Source organism: Jatropha curcas, chromosome 2 (assembly GCF_041381405.1).
Source record: "Jatropha curcas cultivar XTBG-Jc1 chromosome 2, XTBG_Jcur_1.0, whole genome shotgun sequence".
NCBI lineage: Eukaryota > Viridiplantae > Streptophyta > Magnoliopsida > Malpighiales > Euphorbiaceae > Jatropha > Jatropha curcas.
Window position 1 is genome coordinate 1788787 of NC_143152.1, and position 12705 is coordinate 1801491.

The window sequence follows — 12705 nt, forward strand, 5'->3', positions numbered from 1 at the left end:
TTCAATTAAACAACGTATTTTCCCTAAAATATTTTTTGCATGCAACTTATTTTTAAACAATAAAAGTAACCTTGAAAATGTTTAAAAAATGATAATTATGAGGATGCAATTGGAATGTCTATAAGGATATGATGATTTAGCATCGTTTAAGTAAAAATAGTTATTTTAGTAGTTTTAGATATTTGAATAACTTTTTATAAAACGATAAAAATTAAGCATTACATAAATTTATTTTTTATTAAACTCTACCCTAATTAATTAGTGTAAATGATATATTAATAAATAATTTTTTAAGCGATACTTAAAAAGCCGGTACCCAAGACGATCTTAACTCCCTTTTGAGATAGGATAGTGGCAAGAAGCAATTTTGTAATTAAATGGAATAGTTTGCCTACACTGCTAATCTGTATGCTAGTCTGTATGCGCATACGATACTCCCATGAGCTGTGTAAATAAAGCAAATAAGCAATAACGTGGCAGACAGCAAAGTTAGTTGACGCCACGTCATCAAATTCTCCATTTGCCCATCACCATTTTATCTCTCATAACCGTGGACCCCATTTTCATGGTCTCAATTGAAGTGGGCCCATTATGTTCCATAGTCATCACCGAGTGTGGCCCTAATCGAATGACAAACCGCCTTAAGACAAAAAAACTAAGAAAATAGTGTATATATTATTTTATTATTCAAGTTTTGATAAATGGAGAAACCATATGACTATTAAGGCCTAATCGGACGACAAGCCTCTTAGGACAAAAATTATATACGTATTATATTATTTATTATACAAATTTAGATATTTACAGTTTATAATAAATTAATAGGATGGTGCCTAAACAGCCAAAGGAAAAAACGAAATGATCGGTAGTTTTTTATTTTATTTATTTATTTATTTAGATTTTTTATTAATTTTTTAATCGTACTAAACTTATTTTTTTAGATTTATTTAAAAATAAACTATCCACGACAAAATTAATAAAAAACATAATTATTATAAAATTTAATTTTAATTCTAAGAAATATATTTAGAAATATATTGTACAATTTCCTTTTATGTAATTTTCATATAGAAAAAGTATAACATTTATGTATTTATTAAGAAATTCAATTAGGTCTTGTTTTAGTACAATCATTTGTACTGATAGTGATATTCAATTTAATTGTTATTTCATGTAACAGTAAAATATAAATTTCCACGAATTGCAGATTGACACGATATCGAGACAGCAATTGTCAAAACATCAAAATGAAAATTATAGCTAAAATAATTAATATAATAAGCATGAACAAAGTTTAAATTGACTTTTCATCAATTAAGTTGAAGTTGTGTGACAGCTACTTGTAAGAAGAGACCGAAATATCAAATAAGGAAGCTCAGCCACATGAGTTCTTGAGGATGGAAATGAAACCATTGCACAAACCACATATTGCTGTATTATTGGAGACGATGACACAAATTGAATACGACCCACCAACCCATCTACAAATGTAAGCATCAATGAGAAAAAAAAATTTGAAATTGTATCACCAATTACCAAGTTAATTTCAAACTATATTATATTTTAATATTTTTGTCTTGACTTTCATAATTTTTTTTATTAATTTGTGTTATCAAGTTTAAAATTATGTATTATTAATAGAAAATATTTTATTTTGTTAAATATTTATGAAATTAGTTTAAAATGAATTACTGCAATTGAATCTTCATTTGATAAAATGAAATTTACACAAGACAACCTATAAATGAATATAAAAGATTTATTCAGAAAACTTAACTATTTTAATAATTGTTAGTTGTTTTAATAATTTTTAATTAAAAAATAAACTAAATGTTATCAAACGTACTAAAAAAACGGTGTTTAATATTTTGACAAGTTCCGAGCACAGCCACATTTGACCGGCAAGATCTAGAATTTCATAAAGTGGGACCAACTTGTAGCGACATCGTCTCTATATCGTTTATCATCATTTTTTCATTCTTGGAGATAAGGCTCGCCTTTTCCAGGTGACAACACTCAAATTTAGATCAGATCAGTTATCCTCTTTTTCTTGAAATTTTCAAACAAGTTTTTAATATTTTATCACACATCTAAATTCCATTACCTAGGAATTAGGTAAATCTATTAAATTAGAAAAACTGACCAAAAATGGGTGTCATAACAAACTTTTAAATATATAAAAATGTTACTCATCTTATCTGCCTCAAATATTAAAAACATGTAATGAAACCCAAAAGAAAGAACCTCTTCATCTGATATGGTTTGATAGCTAAATAGTAAATGAAAAACAGAACTCCCACATATACATTTGTAACCCAAAAATCAGAAGTTTGTGAACTTACAAATCAATAACTTTAAGAGAATATAGGCCTTCTACACTTTGTTGATCATCACTGGTAAAATCTATTAATTCCTCTTGCTCTTCATCATAATAATTTGCATCTTCTTCATCATCTAATTCATAATTGTCCACTTCATTATCTGAATCATCGTCATCATCATCATCGTCATCGGCATATTCTCCATTAACAAACCTAGAGGCTCCATTATCCGAATATCCTACAAGTTGGTTAGCTTCTTCCTTTTCATCTGCCGTTTTGGCCAAAGATAAAAGGACGTTTTTCGCTTTCTGGTCAGGAGGAACTCCATGGCGCTCCATTTCCTTGTACCAAGAGACTGCACTTCCAAAATCTTTGTTCTTACCATGTGCATCCATTATTGTTGTGAAAATCGTTTGATTTGCTTTTACACCACTTAATTGCATTTCTTCATATTTTTTCATCATATTTTCAAGATCTTTTATCTTCGCGTAACCTTTGATCAACGTACCATATGTGACAACATTTGGTTCGAATCCATCTCGTTTCAATCTAGTGAAGAATTTTTCAGCACCCTCCATGTCAGATGCATTCGCATATGCTGATAACATCGTTGTATAAGAGCAAAGGTTTGGGGTGCATCTGCAAAACATGAAATTAAAAGAACACATAATTTTCAATAGAGTTTGGAAGACCTATAACATAATGTCAAAAAAAAGCACTCGCAAAAACATATCAAGCATACTTTGAACCATTTTGAACTTGTAAACCGGCAGGTTCATCACGGTAATTGAACTAATGTTATATCTTCATGGCCAGAACATAAAATCCGAAACCTCATAATATATGATAGTATTCTAACCTATGAAGCACTAACATTTCAATCTTGAATATATGTCCATGTTGGACACTTCTCCAATAATACATCACACACTTCCGACGCGTCTTTCATGTCCTATTTTTTTATGAAAATCGCCATGCCAATGCATCCACATTGTTTCAGTGTCTATGTCTGTGCTTCACAGAGACGATGTGGATGCTTTGTAAAAGAACAAAATGTCTGTGCATCCACCATCATGTATTAAATTTTGGCATATGGGATCAATATAGGTAAAATATAAAGTACAAGCTCTAGGAAGTGCAGTGTGCAATAGGGTTACAGATAGGAATACCTGTCTCTTCTCATGCTCTTGAACACTATTCGAGCCTGCTCCACCATTCCCGAGATTGCAAAGGCATCAAGCAAAATGTTATATGCTTTGTGGGTTGGCCTATAAGAGAAAGCATAACAACATAGTTATCTCCAGAAGAAAATGAAATGGTATTGAATGTAGCCAACAGTAATACAATATCTAGAAATGAGTAACTACAGATTTGGCACATGGTAACCAGTAAAATTGAAGCAAGAAAAGGGAAACCAACACAAGCTTCCATCTGACACATCATGACAACAGGACAGCGGACTGAAAGGTAATATTTGAAGTTCACCACACAACGACAGGGCAAGTTCCCCAATTGCAACAAATCTCCAGCTGGAAACGACAAGTATTTGATGACATCTATGAATGATTTGGAAATTTAGAGAAGACCTATTTTGAATTGTCAATGCGTCCTCAATAATCAATATCCAATTCAGGACTTCGACAGAAATGTTTTTTTGGGTGTGCATATTTGTGCCAGTCCATTTTTCTAGGATCTTGATGGAGATTAATAAGCTTACACAACAACAGAAACAAATAGAAATAGCCATTATAAGTTATTTTCATCTTTTATTTGGACTAAAGAAATCTATCTGAGGAATCTGTTAGTTCCAAAAGTATTCCCCGTGTTAGTTCCAAGTATTCCGAGACAGGTGATTGATGAGTTCAAACAATACATTTTATCAATACAAATTCCAGATATTGGTTTCCAGTATAACAGTACAACAGTAAGAATTGCAGTATACACAAACCTGACACCAGCATCCAGCATCTCCTCAAAAACTGCCAAAGCTTCTTCTTCCCTTCGAGCTTTTCCATAAGCATTGATGAGTAATGCATAGCTCACAACATCAGGTTGAAGACCAGATCTTTGCATCTAAAAGTATGCATTTACTTCAAAATCTGATTTTATTATAAAAAAATATTAAAACAGAAGAAAAAGAGGAAAAGTAAAAAACAAAAAGGTCCAACTTATAGAACACCAAAAACATTTGATCTTTCAACACGTTCAGTAGAAAGCAATTGCATTTGTCACTCAAGGCAGATGCTAGAATCTTAAAGGTGTGGAACTTTTGGTTTTTCGTTCGTATCAGCAAAGCAAACAACTGTGGAGAAACAAATTTACTTTACTTGAAAATGTGCACTAGTATCCTTGATATATCTTAACAAGTGGTATGTTATGTTTATGCCTGGCGAGAATAGATATCCACCAAAGGTTCTTTGATGACAGAATGCTAATTTTGGAGAGGGGAAATCCAAATTCCCCTTGAACATTAGAAAAGCTCAACTGAGTCCTCATATATCAATTGGATATCTAAAGTATAATTTTTTTCATCAAGTTGATCCAACGATTAGTGCCATTTAACAGTTCTGTTAACTATTTTAAGGAAAGTAAATGGGACTCCCATTGAACAATGTCAAGTCTGATAAGAGACATGGTAAGTTACTTTTCTTATTTTATTTTCATAAACACGCCACGTATATTGATATTACTAGATTTGTCATTGTTTAGTGGGACCAGCATTTACTTTAGTAAAATAGTTAATGGAACTTTTAAGTGGAGTTAATTGTTGGATCAATCAATGAAAAATTATAGTTTAGAACTTTAGTTACCAATTGACTGCAATTGAAATAAAATGACTCAATTCAGCTTTTTGCAATGATTTCCCCCTAACTATAGATATACCAATTCAAAAGAACTAGTGGCAAAGGATGGCCTTATGATAAGTGGGTTAATTGACAACTACCATAAGAAGTGAATATTTACTTGCAAGCTCAATCTGTCCTTTTCATGAAACAATTACAAGAAGTAAACTTTTACAACACGTAAGAAGTAATGTTTAACCAGTAAGTTCATGAACTTACACAAAAATTTCATAGATAAAGTTTTCTCTGTTGCACAAGAAAGGATATTCTTTATTTGTGCTGAGAGTGATTAGCAATAAAATAATTGGAAGCAAAACACAACTTAATCTAATGCCAGTAAGAGGCATACAATGCATATTATAATTTAAGACGCTCTGGCCACACAGCCTAGGAATTACTATATTTTCTTTTTCTCTAATTGTACTGGTGTACCTGCAACTAAAGGTGAATGGTTATTTTAGATCAAAAATACCTTAATGCTCAAAGGCTGGAAATTCTATCGGTGATTAGATATTAGCATTATGTATAAAACACAACCACTAATGGTGGAAATTTAAAGATTGCTGTCTCTATTTTTCTTGATAGCAAACTCCTCACACTAGCAATTCATCATCCAACCACTGATTGTTACTAAAATCTTAGCCAAATTGGCAATTAGTCATATTAGGAATGCTACCAAAGGAAAAACAAATAAAAAATAAAAGACCATATCAAGGAAAAGAAGGTACATATGTCATATCAATAACTTAAGAGATAAATTAAAAACTGAGGTTAACAGAAATTGTACATGAAAAAATATCAAAACAAAAAATCAGAAAACTAATCACACAATTGATTCTTTGATGAAGTTTTTGGGATAATCTTTTTCTTATTTTTAAAACAGTGACATTAGTAACTGTAATGGAACAGTGAGTGCAAACATTCTGATGTAAAAAAAGAATCTTTTTTAAAATTTTACCTGGTCATAAATCTTTGAAACTTCCTTGTAATTGGTCTCGAATGACATTAAACTATTATAAGTGACAGTAGAATGTGGGATTTCTCGCTGGGTCATTAGTGAAAACATTTTACGAGCTTTTTCATAATTCCCAGCTTTTCTATACATGTATATCATCATGTGGAACATTTTCTGATCTGGTTTTAAAGGTGCCCTTTCGTCACTCAATAGAGGCTCAAAGACTTCTTCAGCTTCCTTAAACTTGTTTCCCTGCAGTAATTCCAAAGATAATTATTCTATTGCAAGTTTCATGATATGGCAGCTCTACACAATATAAAGCATGAGTGGTAAGACCAGCGAGCCAATATTAACATAAGACTTTTCAGATTAACTCGAATAGTTTGTATTCCTCTCATAGATGTAGCCAATTATGAACCATGAACTTCATCCATCTCGGAGAGAAGGGCCTCTTTGTCATCTTTATGCTTCTTTTGGTAGCAGGAAATTTAATAAGTAATTTATGTTTTATCTTATATTTTAATACGACTATTTAGCTTTCTTATTTTAGCTTATCTATTTAAGGTTTTATCATCCAGGTACATTTGTGTTTTAGTTGAATTAAATTGTTTTTGGTGTGAGAACTTAGCATTCTACATCATTACTCATTCCCAGTGACCTAAAACAAATCTAATGCAGCAGTATTCAACCCCAGCAAGTAAAAATATGAACAGAAGTAGGAAATAAATATGTCAAAGCATCAGGTATATCTCTAAAATGTTCCACATTTATAGTAATTCTACAATTGCAGCAGAAAAATCCTGATCAAGTTATTTCTATGGAGAAATTATTAGATAGGCCCAACAAGTATGAGGGAAATAACATGGCCATTCTTGCATCATAATTTTCACATCTCTATACAACAGTGAAACCAGAATTGTTCAAAGTATACCATTTCACAATTGGTGCCCAATTATAATACATTTGAGTCCAACTACAGGACTTTATTCACCACAAGGGATACAGCCAAGAACAATAATACTTTTGGAGTTTCTAAAGAGAAGCATCTTACTGCCAACTTATTTGACCATGCTATGAAGAATGAAGAGAAAAAGGGAAGAAAAATATGCACTAATGCACAGCCAAATGTGTTCATATTGAGTTTTCTTTCTTTCATTTTCTTGTTCTTTTTTCTCCTCCATGGTTGTTTGGTGGTTTTGGCAGAAAGTTAACTGTGATATGTATTTAGCAAATATAGAGCAAAATTTTCCACCAAGTACCATTAAGATCTAGAGAAAGAAAAAATTTTCATTCTAGGGCTTGTTGAGGATATCCAAAGTAAACTATTCTCTTAAAATCTACAAATGTAAGTGAAGCATAGATCGCCATCCTTTTCTTTAATGAAAGTAAATGGATAAATTGCCCCTATGCCATTAAGTCTAGAAGAAGAGTCAATCAACAGGAATATCATATAGCTGCTCAATATTTGTGTAGCACGCGGAAGATAACAAAATAAACTTAGAAAACATTGATATTTGTAGGTATGTAAATGCATGATTACACTTTATATGTATCCCAAAATATTATTGGACCACAATTGATTAAGCACATCCAAGTTCCAGCCATCTTCCCAAGGTTCAACCACACAGAAACAAGTTGATTGTATTTCTAAAATCATGCTTAAAATTTTTGCATGCTCACAAATAAGAACATTATCTTGATATTCTAGCCATGTCAGTAGAATTATATTCGTATGAAAAATAAAAGAGAGAGACTGAAAGCAAAATAACATGTATTGTAAATCAACTTAAATTGATGTATTATAGAAAGCAAAAGCGCATGCACATGTGACCAAGTACATACATGTGTAAGTACTCACAGCACAGATAGATTACCTCAACAAATGTTTTTAGTATTATTTGATAAGTCAAAGCTGAAGGCTCAGGTCCCAAAGTTTGCATCCTTCGGAATATGGCTTCAGCATTATTATACCGACCTCCTCTTCCATAGGCCTCCATAAGGGCAGTATGGGATACAACATTCGGTGCATAGCCCATCTTATTCATATAAGTTAAAATCTTCTCAGCCTCATTGAAGTTCCCTTGCTTTCCATGAGCTGTGATAAGCCTGATCGAATCCATTTCACTGAAGTCCCACCAATGCTGTGTCCGAAGCCATTCTAATATCTAGTAATAAAGCAAATTACGACACAATAAGCAAGCAAAACATCAAAATCATAAAAACACGAACAAAAATGATCTCAAAAGAGCAAAACCTCCTGTCTCTTGAAGAAAATAAGAAACTAAATGAGTAAGCTATATACACAAGATTCACCAAAACCAATAACATTTGAAATGACATGGATTTGAATCCAATATTAGAATTAGTATTGTAACTTTTCACCAAATTCAAATTCCCTTCCAAGTCAAATGCACACCTATTCAGATTGAAATTAATTCAAAAGCACACATATTCAAAATTAACACCAAGATTGATAAATCTATTAAATTAATCAGCTGAGATGCTATACCTTATGGAAAGTTCCCAACTACTTGCATCTCAGAAAGTAGCATATAACTTTTCACTAGCTATAATCTTCATAATAAGGATTTGCAAAATTCAAAAACTTGGCAAAATCCCTACTTATTTATAATACACCAAAAAAATTATAATCTCTACTTATAATCTGTATCATATGAAACTTCCAAAATTCAAAAACATGTAAACTCCCTACTTATTTATAACCAAAAAAATGGCAAAAAAGGCAAAACTTTCTTCAATTACAAACCTCAGAAACAAGATTCCATTTCTTTAACTGCTGAAATCTAACCAAAGTACCCAAAACAAGATCTTTAGGAAGATCCTGATTTTGGGTAATCCTTTTGCTTTTAAGAACTGCAACGGCAGAACCAGTTTCTTCAATTTGCTTCATGACTCCTCTCCAATTCTTCTGGTCAGCTTCATCTGCTGCGTCTTTGAACACTTCCACTTTCCTTCTCTTCTGCATGAACTTCCTTTGAGATAACATACCCTTTGCTACTACCTCCAATCTTCCTCTTCCTCCTCCTCCACCTCCACCTCCATAGATTTTGGGGATTGCATTGAGAGGATTTACAAGCATTTTTGGATGGCTGAAATAGAAAAAACAACAAAAAAAAAAGAAAAGGTAATGAGTAATGGCGATGGAAGATTTAATAGTAAGAGAGAGAAAGAGAGTTTGGACCTCCAATTAGTTGAAGGAGGAGAAATGCAGGGCCTGAAGTAGAGCGCTGGAGCCATTTCCGTTTGGGTTTTTGAGGTTTATCGAATCCTAATATACATTTGTCGATATTTTATTTTATATTTGCTGTGGATATTTATAACGTTTGGATAGGGAGTCAAGTCAGTCAACTGCACTGTAGTGTCATGTTGAGCGGCGCACGAGGGCTTAAAGCGGCATCGTTTTCATGAATCCATATTTTGCAAAATGCGGGATAACATTTTAATAAATCCTGTTATGTATGTACATATTATATATAAAATAACTGCTAAAATTTAAACTAACCATACCTAAATCTAGTTAAAATTTCATATTCATACATTTGGTTTGAAATACTTATATTTAATGTACAAACAGTTTTATTATTATTAACGGAAATAAAGGAGACTAAACTGATTATTTAATTTTAAAAGTTAATTTGTTCAATTTTAATGTTAACAAAATGGAATTGCTTCTGTATTAAAAAGACAACAAAATATTAATGGAAATAAAAAATAATAATAAGAAACTATATTTGACTCAAATGAAATGCAATATACAATTTTATCAATTTTGATATAAATAAAATATCTTGATACAATAATAATATTTTATTTCTGATAGTATCCGTTCGAGTCGATATTCATTAATTAATAAATTATAAATTATGATTCAAATTTCATGATTTCATCTTTCTTTTATTTTTGCTTCCTATCTTTGATTAATTAATACAAAATAAAAATATCTTAGGCAATTCAAATATCATACCTTCCTACAAAAGGCAAATCAATTGATCCAATCCATAATTTACCATCTTTTTCATTAACTTCACTTAAGGACTTGAATCTTTTTCTATCTTCAAAAACTTCCAATATGTCTCCATCTTCACTTAACCTAATTGCCATGCAACTACTCTTTCTATACTTACCCAAAATTGAATAAGCTTTCATCAAATCAAGAGGAAGCTTAATCAAAGAATTCCCAATCCAAGGGTTTAAAATGGTCCATTCCAAGATTTTTTCTCTCTTTGAGTTAATAGCAACCCAATATCCTCCTCTAGGGCTCTTTTTTATGTTGTCAGGAAATCCTGGTAGTTCTGCAAAAACTTCAAGAGTTCCAATTTTAGGTGTTTTTATCCAATATTTTAGAATTCTACAAGTGGTGGTCTCTGCAAATAAAATGGAGTTTCCATCTTTACTTATTACTACTCCATTTGGAAATGAAAGGTTGCCAATTAGTACTTTCACTTGTTTGCTTTGTAGGTCATATTTCAATAGCCTTCCTGATTTATCTCCACTTAATATCACATATATGTAATCCCTGCCAAAAAAAGAAAAAGAAAAAATAAATCAATCCAAAAAACAAAAAGTGTACGTAATATGGTCGATTTAGAGTCCGTTCGACAAAATTAGTTATTCCAGTAGCTGTTATGTTACTAAACAAAAATAAAAACTACTTAAAAAAACTGTTGCCGAACAAAGTTTTAACAATGAAAATAGATAGTATCCATGAATTACTTAACTATAATTGAGCTCATTAATAATTTTAATGTCTATCCGTAACTTTCAATTTTAAATTTGTCATAAATCTAATATATTTGGAGTCCTGAACGTTTAAACTTAACAACTATAAGTTTGAGACGAATGGAGTACCTTCTTTGGTATCGGGAACTGCTATCGGTGAAATAGACGGCTCCACTTGACTGATCAACGTCCAGGTTATTGGTGAAGTTGAACGGTACCTTATCGGCACATGACACGATCTTAGTGGCCAACCCACCTTCAGACCCGACCTTTAGAAGTCCCATGTAAGCATCAGCAATGTACAATTCACCGTTTGATTCGTTGAGCCACAAACCTAATGGACGCCCACAGATTGGCTCCATCTCGTACCGATTACAAGGTTCCTCGCACCCGATTCTATTTACAATTTTACATGGTCACATTTAATTAATTATTAGTATTAAGTACATATATGTAAGCATGAAGTATATATTACCTATGATAAGAAGTAACAGCAAAATCTATCCAACGTTGTTCATTTTCCTCCCACTTGAGAATTCGACCGTCGGATACACCGGTATAGGCACCCCGGCCAAACTTATCGAACGCAAAACTTTCAGGTCCGGTTGCACCACCGAGGCAAAGAGTCTCCGATTCTTGTTGCTTAAGGTTGTCATGATCACTAAAAGAAAATTTTATATTATTATTATTATTATTAGAGGGTTGATATGATAACTTGGTACTACGATTAATGGCAATTAAGGTAGATATTAGGACTGTTACAGTTGTTGTAATGAAAAATATCTTCGAGGTGATGGCCATGGAAGAATAGAAATGGGAAATAGAGATTGAAAGAGAAGATATTGAGATAATGAAGCAGAATTCTTATGATAAGAAGAGGATAGAGTAGAGATGTGTCATTTTTGTATTGTTACGTGCATTTTTTGAATCATTATCTCTAGTTGAAAAAAGTAGGAAAAAAACAACTAAAACCCAAAAAAGAAATTTATTTTTTGGTATGAGACTAATTATGTTTTATTAGATTCGGTGTACTTAGCAACAATTTTCAAGGTGAGCTTCAGTATTTTAACTAATATCAAACCTTTATTATTCGTAGTGTTGGATATTGTTTAAAATCTGGGAGAGTCAGATAAACGCTAATAAAATAATTTGCAACGAGTATAATAGCTAACCGCTATTAAAATATTTAATAGCTAATTTTGCTGAACATAAGCCAGTACCTATGTGATTACCATTGTACAAGTATTTTTCCGTTCATTAAATTTAGAATTTAGGCGTACCTAATTATCAGTTGACCTAATTTTGATTAATTAAGTATGACAAGCTTTTCATGATGTTACAATTAGTTTTTAAAGATTACATTGAATGTATTATTAGAGGTTGGTATTAATTTACTGACAAAAGGATCATTAATGTTTAAAAATTTTACTGTTGTAGATTTCAACAATTTAAACTCTGTGAATTACAGTTAAAATATGGAAGAGCATGCGTAGTTCTCATCCATGAAAAAAATAACTAAGCGTAAAATAATTAATTATCAATAAAATATAAATCTTTACAATTCATAGCTAAATTGGCACTAAATGTAATTATTCTAGTTAATAGATTTACTAAACATAATAGTTTGATTAATGGCTATGCAAAACTACAAAATTGTGCTTATTGAAAGGAAATAACTAAAAAAGATAGAGGAATTAATAAAATGCAAAAGATATAATGAAAGGCGACCAGTTGGCTCACCAAGACATAGTAAGTGTATATATAATAGATTCGAGTTTGAATCACCTTATTCCAGTACTCAAACAAATAAAAAAAGCGACCCAGTTGAAAGCTTAGCCCCCAATTT

At 31.7% G+C, this 12705-nt stretch overlaps 2 protein-coding genes across 2 annotated transcripts; both read right to left on the minus strand.

Annotated features, from left to right (window-relative positions):
• Positions 1 to 2153: 2153 nt before the first annotated feature.
• On the minus strand, positions 2154 to 9484 carry LOC105634416 (Tetratricopeptide repeat (TPR)-like superfamily protein). Its single transcript, XM_012217275.4, has 7 exons — positions 9322 to 9484; positions 8887 to 9229; positions 7994 to 8284; positions 6123 to 6371; positions 4270 to 4394; positions 3491 to 3589; positions 2154 to 2960 (listed from the first exon to the last, which is right to left on the minus strand). The coding sequence occupies exons 1-7, from the start codon at positions 9375 to 9377 to the stop codon at positions 2339 to 2341; spliced, it is 1785 nt and encodes a 594-aa protein (XP_012072665.1). The 5' UTR covers positions 9378 to 9484; the 3' UTR covers positions 2154 to 2338.
• A 444-nt stretch (positions 9485 to 9928) lies between these two features.
• LOC105634434 (protein STRICTOSIDINE SYNTHASE-LIKE 2) lies at positions 9929 to 11727 on the minus strand. Its single transcript, XM_012217295.4, has 3 exons — positions 11335 to 11727; positions 10989 to 11255; positions 9929 to 10656 (listed from the first exon to the last, which is right to left on the minus strand). The coding sequence occupies exons 1-3, from the start codon at positions 11658 to 11660 to the stop codon at positions 10092 to 10094; spliced, it is 1158 nt and encodes a 385-aa protein (XP_012072685.1). The 5' UTR covers positions 11661 to 11727; the 3' UTR covers positions 9929 to 10091.
• Between the last annotated feature and the right edge of the window lie 978 nt (positions 11728 to 12705).